Genomic DNA, 10,738 nt, shown 5'->3' on the forward strand with positions numbered 1-10,738 from the left:
GGGTCACAGTTAGTTTTTTATACATGAGGAGCATCTTTTTAGAGTGCAGGCCTTTTTTTATTTTAAATAACGGCACTGTTCTTTTTGGCTACACACATCTGACACTCGACTACTTGTACCTGAAAACAAGAGTGCAAACCTTTCCAGGTTGTAAAATGTGTTTTTCAGTTTACCTGAAAACAACTCTGTGCCCAAGGACATTCCAGCAGGGCAGATACTCACTGACAGCAGAACTGAGGTATCTGATATAAAGAATGTCTCTCTACAACTTTCCAAATTGGAGGGTCAAAACTGAAATTTAATGGAGGGCCGCGGGCCAGAAGCAAACACCTTGTATTGTTAGGATGCAAAATTGTACTTGGATCGCACTTTCCCTTAATTGACTGACATCCTCCACAAAGTATCACTGTCCGCCGCCCTCAGATTCTTATTTAAAGAGGATTTTCATCATCTCTTCTTTTAAATGAAGCGTCGAGAGTAGGCGATGAGTTTGTGAGTGAGCTGTCTGGATGGAGGGACTGATGGAGAGATGGAGGATAACTGGGAGACATATTGTCTGATGACCCTGGAGTAGGTAGACACAGTCTAGAAGCTATCAAATGATGACTTTCTGATCTCCAAACCAACAGCCTGCACGCTGTTGTTGAGACAGAGAGAAGTAAATCAGGAAGCAAAAATAAGAGGCTGGATGTCGATGGCAGGCAGCTAACTGGATTAGCATGTGTAATAATACCAGCAAAGGTTAATGTTTGCAGATGCAGAGAGGCTAATGCAGGGCAGCGCTGCGTGATAGGAAGGACAGGTCAACAGGACTGGTTAATCGTCAGACTAATTGGCTTGTGATTACAGACGGAGATATTCTGTAATGGGTGTGACTGTGTCAAAGTGCAAGACCAGTGAATATGAACACACAGAGGATGATCACTTAACTCACTGGAGACTGACGGAACTGAACAACAACCGTCTGCTGAACAGAAATCTGCACTTTCCAAATATAATGGTTCACCATCAGAACTAGTATTGAGCAAAGTTTTGACAAAAACTTCCTAATTATACAATGTAAATGAATAAAGCTGAAATAAAAAAAGAGGAAATGTCACTGGAAATTGGAAAACTGTGAAAAGACATTGTGATTGCTGTTTTTCCTGTGTAAGAAATGGATTGTGGCTGAAGCTAATTTCATTGACTAGGAAGCTATTAAAGGCTACCTATTTCCCCCCGGGTGTGGCTTATACTTTATGTCTCGGGCATTGATGTAATATTGCAGTATGTACCCGGTGCTGCACTGCAACAAGCCAGGTGTCTGGGAGACAGAACTGAGAGGTGACTAAGACAGTGGCCCCCAACCTGTCAACGCTTCACAATTTTTACTGCGGCCTGGGACAGTAGGGGGTGTACGTAGATTGTTTATATTGTAAATATAATAATAAACGTAAATCTACTATGTACTCGTTTGCAACTTTATCAGAAGCTTCCTCGTAACATTGCGCCAACAATATGAGTATAACGTCAAAGTCTCTGGTTACATCCACTCCGCCCCCTAAATAAATAAAAAAAAGATTCACATGTAAAAATAAATAAATGAACCAGCAATTCCACATTTCTTTCTCTATTATCTAAATATACCTACACAACATTTTAAAATTTTTATTATAAATCCAATTGGCGAAGCAGTTTTGAGGCTTCACTGTGTTAGGTCGTGAGTCTGTCAGGGTGAGTCCTGAAAGGTGAGTCCCTGCCAAGTCCAAAGTCTTCATGAGCAAATTTCCAGTCCGCATCCAGGTCTTTTCAAGATTGGTGTCAGTTATGTAAAATACTATGAACACAACGACATTCAATGCATCTTTTTTAAATAAGATATTTGTTTCGTCCTGTTCGGTCACTTTCAAGCTCACTGGCTGATAAACTAATAAACACTCAGGCATTGCCATCTGTGGGACAGGGGACAGGTCCAGCTGTCCAGTCTCAGCTGTGCTGCGAGCAGGAGCAGGGAAAGGTTTGTGTTTCCTGACACTGTTCACACACGTGGTTTTCTCTCAGCACTATACGTGGTTGTCTGTGATATTAGAAGCATAATATGTTTTTAAATCCTTGTAGTCGTCTGAAAGATGTGTGAAGACTATAGATGGCTGACTTCCTCCAAGACTCATTGAGAAGTGCAGGTGTTCACAGGAACCACTTTTCCATCTTCAGCTTGAGATGCTCACTGTAGAGATGTCAGCTCACTGCAGGACTGTACCACTGTGGAAACAGGGAGCTCGTTCGCTCACCTCTTGAAGACTTGGTTTGGACTTTTACTCTGTGTGTGTGTGTGTGTGTGTGTGTCCCAAGCTTGAGAGCAAACAACTGTTCGACCAAACTCTCTGATGTGAATGAACTCAGTTTGGAGCGTTTTATTTGTGACGTGAGTTCAGTCGAGCTCCAGAGAATCACTGTTTTTAATTGCTTGCAGTTGAAATGAAACAGTTTCCACAATGTGAAAAAACTTTGCAGACATTTGAGAGACAAACTGTTTGATATAATAACACTGGAGAAGCTGAACCTTTGATCCATTTCATTTATTATGGATAATTTGGTGCAAAAAGAGTCTGCAGGTACAAGAGCATTTCAATTTGATGCAAATACACTCATCTGACATTTATATATATTTTTTATCAATGTCTTTTCCAGAGAGCAAGCCAAGTGGCGACTGTGGCAAGGAAAAACTCCGCTTTACGAAGAAACCTTGGGAGGAACCGGACTCTCTGGGGTGGCCCATCCTCCTGAGGGCTGGGGGACCTGCTGGTGCTCCTGTCAACGGACAGGCTCTTCATCCTTCCTCTGCTGGAGGTGGTCTTCATCCATCCTCTGCTGGAGGTGGTCTTTATCCTTCCTCTGCTGGAGGTGGTCTTCATCCGTCCTTTGCTGGAGGTGGTCTTCATCTGTCCTCTGCTGGAGGTGGTCTTCATCCATCCTCTGCTGGAGGTGGTCTTCATCCATCCTCTGATGGGTGTGCTGGTGGGCCATCTCAGACCTGTAAAAGATAAGACAGAGGGAAACCATACCTACCTTATCACATCCCGGGGTTGATCCTCTGACCTTGAGTCCTGCAGAGTTCAGTCCAGCTGGAACAGAAACACACGTGAACACAGGAAGTTCATCGTTCTTTTTTCTTTTTTCTTGCTCCATTTCTCTCCTCAGCTGTGATCAGTCTGAAGTGCTGTCTGAGTGTCATGACCCGTGCTCTGCACGCCGGTTTTTGCTAAGTTTCTCCTTGTGTGTTGTCTTTGTCTGGGTTTTCTCACATCCTGTTTTATTTTGAAGGTTCATGTTATGTGTCTTGGTTTACTTTACTTCCTGTGTTTTCCCGCCATTGTGATTGTCTGATGTGTTTCACCTGTGTTTGTGTTTAATAAATTTAATTTTACCAAGCGCCCCCTTGTGTGTCTGCATGTGGGTTCTACGCCTTAGTTCTTCCTTAGTCCCCACTTCCCTGACACTGAGGACATTTAAGGAACATCAGTGTTTGCGTCATGTCTCTTGTAAAAAAGGATGTAGGAGCTTTGGTCCTGCCGCTCACATACAGAGGCACCAGTTGTTTCGGTGACCTGAGCATCATTGTAGGTGAACCAGCGGTCGTTCGGGTCGATCGGTCCGACGTCCAGATCCAGCCCTTCAGAGATGTAGTGTCCTAACAGGAGAGGAATCGGTGTTAGGTGGGTTGTCACAGGACTCGGTGGATGATGTGAACATGAACTGACTTTAACTGATACCAGACAACAGTGAAAGTAAGAAAAGGTTTGTGTCTGACTTTCTCAATGAAAAAAAAAAAAAAACAGGTGCATAAGATCAAATGTTTTCCAACTTGTACAGTCATACAGTGACTGACAGCAGCAGCAGCCAATAGCAGAATGTAGGAAAGCTGCTGGTCAACAACGAAAGATAAAGATTTCTATTCATGTTGAACGTGAGCGTAAATAAAATAAAATGTTATCTTACCTTCTTCTGGTCCGGAGCCGACATGACTGATGATGCTGACCAGACTCAAGCAGCAGCCACCCTGCGACGGAGCACAGATGATCAGAGTTAGTACACACAGTCCACTTGTTGACTTACAGCCACCACAGTCTGATGATTGATTTATTTTGTTATCAGGTCATTCAGTTGTTCTTACTTGTTGAGAGGAGACCACGAGGTCTCTGCAGAGGAAGACGGGGCAGTGGACCTTTTGGAGCTCGAAGTTGTCGGTGTACTCGAAGCGCTTCAGGTGTAAGACGAGCACCCTGCAGACAGACAGAAGATGTTTTAGCAGCAGGTGACAGAGGAAAAAGATTCTATTTTGATTCATCTCAATTCTTCCTGAGGGTCAGTGGAGCCCAGTTTGACACCAGTGGGTCCACCAGTATCATCACTGGGCACCGTGGTCAGGAATTTGGTCATTTGTTGATGTTACTTACTTAGGCAGGTTCACGAATGCTGAGCGCTGGCCTGATGTGGTGCCTCCACACTCGCACCGATACTCCAGCTTCTCCTCCTGCAGAACAGCACAGAACCCACAGGTTAGTACTTTGATACTGGATTTACATGCACAACAGCACAACATCTACACATCCCTCCACATGGCCACATGAGCAGTGGTGCTGGGGCTAAAATGTCTTTTCTACATCATATTATCACATTCTATCAGTGGGATGTAAGGGGACTGACTGAGGAGAAGTGTTTCATACCTTCTGGTAGTCCTCGAGCATGCCCATCACCGTCCCTCCTTCAGGTAACAGGTCGAGGGACAGGTTAGTGAACTCCTCCTGTCTGATGGATTCTTCTCCACAGCTACACGTTCAAGAGAAAACAGAGTTAGAAAACAGCTGCACATTTATTTGCTGGCAAACACATGAACAGCGGTGGATGTAACTAAGTACATTTACTCAAGTGTATAAGTGTGAGGTACTTTGAGTATTTTCTTCTGATGCTGCTTTATACTTCACTACAATTCAGAGAGCAATACTCTACTTTCTACTTCACTACATCTATTTTGACAGCTTTAGTCACTTGACACATTTAGATTTTTACATATAAAACACATGGAGAGTATATAAACTATGAGCTTTTGTGATAAATTAAATGACTGAACCTAACAATACATACATTAAGAGCTGAAATGACAAATATTTTGATCATAGTTGAAGTTATTTTTCATGTAAAAATGCTTTCATTTCATGGCTCCAGCCACTCAAATGTGAGCGTTTGCTGATTTTTCTTCAAATTAATTAAATTAATTGAAATAATTGTATAACAGTTTTCTGCATTGACTTCTTTTGAAGTATTTTCTCTTGATGACACTTAGATGCTTTTACTTAAGTAGCATTGTCAATGCAGGACTTTTCGTTGGACTGGAGTATTTTTACAGTGTGGTATCAGTACTTTTACTTCAGTAAAGGGGCTGAACACTTCCTCCACCGCTGCACATGAGTGTGTGTGTGTGTGTGTGTGTGTGTGTGATGTGTGTGACTGCGTTGGCATACCTCTTGCAGGTCCTGGTCTTCTGCATCCTAAACAGCAGCTGATCCTCCACTGGACACCTGTAGCTCATGTCCATTGTGGCCGCCATCACCCGAAGCTCCACGCCCAGAGATCGTATCTGGTCCAGCACGGAGATGAGGAACTCATGAGCGTCCTGCAGAGAAACACACACAGTCAGACAAAGGAGCTCATACACAGAGGAGAACCTATCAGCAAACGGTGAAACAATATTACAACATTAAACCAGCTTACGTACTTTCTGTTCGAAATCCTCGAACTCCGGGCTCCAGACAGAGGCCGCCTCCTTGAACTTAATGGTGAGGATAAATTTGTGGGTCAAATCACTGGAAAAGTGAGACGCTTTGATGTCCATGAATAATCTGGAGAGGAGAATAAAAGGGTCAGAGGCTTTGTCTCTTTTGTTGTTGTTCATGGGACAACTTGAGAATAAACTGAGTGGTTGTTTCGGATGGTTGCTTTACCTCATGAGTTCAGCCTCAGGGAGCAAACTCCACACCTGCTCCTGAGAGCTGATGGCTGTAACGAAGTCCTCCAGCGTCAGGAGGCTCTGCAGGCTGGAGTTGATGTAGCAGAAGTTGGCAGGGTTGGGGAACCTGACACACAAACATAACATGAGTCAGACATCTCAGAATCATTTTACTTTGATGGATGCATTTCTCTACAGCACTGGTTCTTGTGTGTGTGTGTGTGTGTGTGTGTGTGTGTGTGTGTGTGTGTTTGTGTGTGTACACACATGCAGATGTACTTACCCAAGACTTGTAAAGTTGACGGGCTTCACAGTGGAGATGATCTTCTGATCCTCCGTCTTGGGCTCAGCTGGAGGATCATTGTTTTCCTCTGTGCTGGTCACCTGCTCTACCTGGTCAGGAGGAGAGTTGCTCTGTTCCTGTGGTGTCTCTTCTTCAGGATCATTGTTTTCCTCTGCGCTGAAAGACTCCACAGTGATGATGATCTCTTGTATGTCCGTCATGGGCTCAGCTGGAGGATCATTGTTGTCCTCTGCGCTGGTCACCTGCTCTACCTGGTCAGGAGGAGAGTTGCTCTGTTCCTGTGGTGTCTCTTCTTCAGCAGCTGGTGCAACCTGTCATAAATGATATTGGAGTCAGGAAATAGTCATGCAAAGACACACTCATCAACTCATAAATGTCTGCATTGTGTCGAGTGATGCACTTTGTGACACTCATACATACCTTCCCAAACTTCTTTCCCTGAAGGCGGCCAAAGAGCCGACGCCACCACAGGATCTTTGGGCCCTTCTTCTTGGCAGCAGGAGCGTCTGGGACAGACCCACTGTTGACAAAGAGAAATAGAGTTATTTTTTTCTGTTGTGCAATCACAACATACTGTATATGTATATATGTATATGTGTATATGAGAAATTATTTAGAGGGATCATTTAAGGCAGTGGTCCCCAACCTTTTTATCACCGGTCAACGCTTGACAGTTTTACAGCAGAGGGAAGGGGGTATAGGTAGATTGTTTATATTGGAATACATGGTAATAATAATAATAATAAATATAATAATAAACGGAAAGCATTCAACTTTATCAGAAGCTTCCTCGTAACATTGCACCAACAACATAACATGAGTATAACATTAAAGTCTCTGGTAACATCCTCTTTGCCCCTAAATAAATTATTTTTAAAAATAACCTGTCGCAACAAATCCATATTTCAAGCAGGACTGCTGGTATTGTCTGCTAAAAGCTTTCTTTTTCTTGGAAGGCGTCGCTTGTTCTTCCGTCTCTTCACTGGGCCTTTTCCCCTTAGCAAAGAAACTTTCTGAACACGTCTGTTTTTACTCATTTTGCGAGCTTGTGGGTTAAATTTGAGCGCTCACGCGACCGAGAAGTAACCGAGAGGATCCGGTCATTTTTCAAAATAAAAGATTTTTCAAAATAAAAGATCGTTCGGACTCAGATAATAAATTAAACGGAAATAATTCATTATTTCTTGTGCGGCCCGGCACCAATTGATCCACGGACCGGGACTGATCCGCGGCCGCGGGGTTAGGGAATACTGATTTAAGGAATCATTCACTCCCCAGTCTGGGGTGAATTCCGGCTTGGACTGCCTGGAACAGGTTTTGAGTCTGTCAGGGTGAGTCCTGAAAGATGAGTCCCTGCCAAGTCTAAAGTCTTCATGAGCTAATTTCCAGTCTGCATCCAGGTCTTTTCAACATTGTGTTCATGGTATTTTACATAACTGACACCAACTACATTCAGAGCATCTTTGCTCAATAAAATTTGTGTTTCCTGACGCGCATGGTTTTCTCTCAGCAACCAAAACTGAAGGAAGCTAACGGGCCGGACCATGCAGGTGAAGAAACCGTCAGGACAACACTATGACAGCAGTGATGGATTTACTTACCTCTTCTGAGAGTCGTGTGTCTGCCTCCTCTGATCTGCTTCCACAACATACTTTTTAGATCTCTGTACAGAAAAATAAAGAGAATGAAATGATGAAACATCATGTATCTACACAGCTGACATGAAGTGGCTTCACAGAAAGCATCTACTGAACAGTGTGAAGTGTGAAGCTGAAATCAAGTCAAAGTGATGTTAACAGTAGAAAATGTGGAGTACATCTCCATGACATACCTTTCCAAAACAGCCAAATAGTTGATCCATCGTTGAAAGTTTTCGATTCGTGTCACGAGTCCAAGCAAAATGTCCAAACTCACTGAAACGTGTCCAAACTCACTGAAACTAGTTTCATCTCCAAGGTGATCTGCAGGTAAAGTCATAGACTTTACCTGCAGGCTCTGTGACATCACTGGATTCCGTGCTTTATTTACGCTCTGATTGGCTGAAAATGCTGGAGGTCATTTACATATAACCATGGAGCTGTTTCTGTTGTATGTCAGTTGGTCTTAGACAAAAAATACAAATATGTGAAATTCAAATAAAAACAAAGTGAAACAAGTCAATTTATTACAGAAACCCCAATTACAACCTGCTGCACTGGGCACTAATGAACAAATACATATCTGAATGAACTCAGTAAATGTAGAAAAACATTATGAAAACTGACAAAGTTTTGTTAACATTCAACATAACACAACTAACATAACTGACAGTTCAGAGCATTCAGAGCTCAGATCAGTCACTGAGTTTTCTGATGGGACTTGATGAAGCTCATTTTTGTGGTCCTTCACTTCAAGTTGCATTAATAGAATTTATGATGGCAGAAAACCACAACCTGGATCATCATTTTTATTATTATTAAGTTCTTTTGCATATCAATCTGGCAGTTGCTTTAAAGGAAACACACACTGGAAATGTATGATGCCAGTCAAAACAATATAATACATTCGATACATAATAATCACAGCAATCACAATCAGTGAAACAACCTGATCTACAATCAGACAAAACAAGGCATCAAGCTACTGTTGTAGACGCAAAGTGACAAATGACTGTAAAAATACAGATTTTGCACAGACGTGGCCCAGCGTCGTCCATCCTCCTCCTGTGCTTTACTTAACAAGATAACTGTGGTTTAATCAAAGTCGGCCTCGCCCTGTTATCTTATTTTGTGCTGAATTTAGATTGTATTGACTTTTCTTTTTTGTGTTAACCGCAGTATGCTAGCATGCATGCAGGTGTTTTCAGTCAACGTTAGCTAATATCTCCCCTTTAGCGGCTGCGTGGACCAAATTTGATATCTTTCTGTTGTATCTGTTCAATATCTTTCTGACTTCTGCAGCCACAGGATTGGATTTCTATGCAATCAACAAACGGTGGCGCTGTAATTAAGCCCAAAAGTTCATTTAAAAACCCCCCACATCCCTCGAACAACGAGTCTGATCGACTTGAAGTTGCACACACAAGTCCAGCTCAGTGTGCTCAACAAAAAAGCCTCTTGGACCATAAAACTCCGCCATTTTGTGATGTCGGCCATTTTGTGATGTCGGCCATTTTTAATTTTCCACCATTTTGAATTTTGAATTTTTCACGTCCTGCTCTCCTCCTGGACAACAGACAGGGCCCAGCATCCTCTATCCCATTTGTTGTTGAGCTGTTTCAAGTTTTCTGTCCCTCTGGACTGGGGAAACTTGTCCTCATGTTTTGTTTCTCATAGGCTTCTACCTCCAAGATCGCACCGATGCCCCCCCCAGTGAATTCATTTGCGAACTGGCCTCTCTAGTCCTGAAGTTGAATTTCTTAGAGGATTTTTATCTACAGTTAAAAGGCACATCTATGAGTTCCACCTTTGCTCCAGACTTTGCCAATCTATATATGGGTTTCTTTGAGGACAACTTTGTCTTTAATCCTGACAGGAATCCCTTTAGTCATAAAATCCTTAAATGGTACAGATATCTATATATTCTGCCTTTTTCAAGGAAAAATGGAAGAACTCTTTTCAGGGAAAACTTTTCCAGTAAGAGGAGTTATCAGATGCAATACCACAAATGTTGTAGATGCTGAAACGCACCTGTGATGAAATCTATATTGGTAAAACTATTCGCCCTCTGAAACAAAGGATTAGTGAACACAAAAGCTCAATAAGACGAAATGATATTAATTGCCCTGTTGCCCGTCATTTCAATAACCACTCCCATCCTATCTCCTCCCTCAGGTTCCAGGGAATAGAACAGCTTACTCTTCAGAGAGGGGGTGATGTTGACAGGCGACAATGTCAGAGAGAGCTGTGTTGGATTCACACCATAGAAACTTTGCAACCACTGGGTCTCAATGAGGATTTTGAAATGAGTGTTGTACTTTAATTCAATCAAAATGGACTTTAGGCTACACTATGCTCTATGATGGTCATTACCTGATGTTTGCATAAAAATTGTCGCTTCTTTCCATTGTGTTGTTACAATTTACCCTTGTAAATTATTTTGAGGTATTGATGTATTTATATTGATGAAATGATGTATTTATGTTTCTTGGTTTCAGTAGACCCTGTGTCTCAGGCTGTATCTGATGTAGGACTACAAGTCTCTAAGCTGGACTACAATCCCCATGATATCCTTGTAGCCTCAGCCATGTCAACACAGGTGTCTGGCATTATGCAATCAAGTGAAGGGATGGCCAGAATCCTTTATCTAGAGCCACATTCACTCAGTGTGCATGCCTGAAGAAGGTCACAGACCGAAAGCTTGCAGAAATAAATTGATGATTGTACAGAGTTGTGAGTATGCGGTTGCTGTTTTTTGTTTTTTCGAGTGTCTTAGTTCAGCTCCAGCACCTCTAAGAAGAATCTTGCCCA

The 10,738-nt window shown here is 42.5% G+C and overlaps 1 protein-coding gene across 1 annotated transcript; it reads right to left on the bottom strand.

The window, feature by feature from the left end:
* Positions 1-3,852: 3,852 nt before the first annotated feature.
* Positions 3,853-8,151, bottom strand: LOC121622396 (ubiquitin carboxyl-terminal hydrolase 37-like). Its single transcript, XM_041959356.1, has 12 exons — positions 8,122-8,151; positions 7,892-7,953; positions 6,711-6,810; positions 6,270-6,601; positions 5,982-6,113; positions 5,756-5,879; positions 5,502-5,653; positions 4,707-4,809; positions 4,437-4,513; positions 4,154-4,262; positions 3,979-4,039; positions 3,853-3,863 (listed from the first exon to the last, which is right to left on the bottom strand). Exons 1-12 carry the CDS (start codon positions 8,149-8,151, stop codon positions 3,853-3,855), a joined length of 1,293 nt encoding a protein of 430 aa, XP_041815290.1.
* Positions 8,152-10,738: the final 2,587 nt, after the last annotated feature.

Source organism: Chelmon rostratus, chromosome 18 (assembly GCF_017976325.1).
Source record: "Chelmon rostratus isolate fCheRos1 chromosome 18, fCheRos1.pri, whole genome shotgun sequence".
NCBI classification, from domain to species: domain Eukaryota; kingdom Metazoa; phylum Chordata; class Actinopteri; order Chaetodontiformes; family Chaetodontidae; genus Chelmon; species Chelmon rostratus.

Bases quoted from the DNA above. Each gene is read 5' to 3' on its own strand.
- LOC121622396 (XM_041959356.1), bottom strand. From the start codon at position 8,151: ATGGATCAACTATTTGGCTGTTTTGGAAAG. The intron at 6,114-6,269 runs GTAAGTACATCT...TTTGTGTGTCAG, and splicing joins GTCAACTTTACAAGTCTTGG to GTTCCCCAACCCTGCCAACT. The intron at 4,263-4,436 runs GTAAGTAACATC...GTCTGTCTGCAG, and splicing joins GCATTCGTGAACCTGCCTAA to GGTGCTCGTCTTACACCTGA.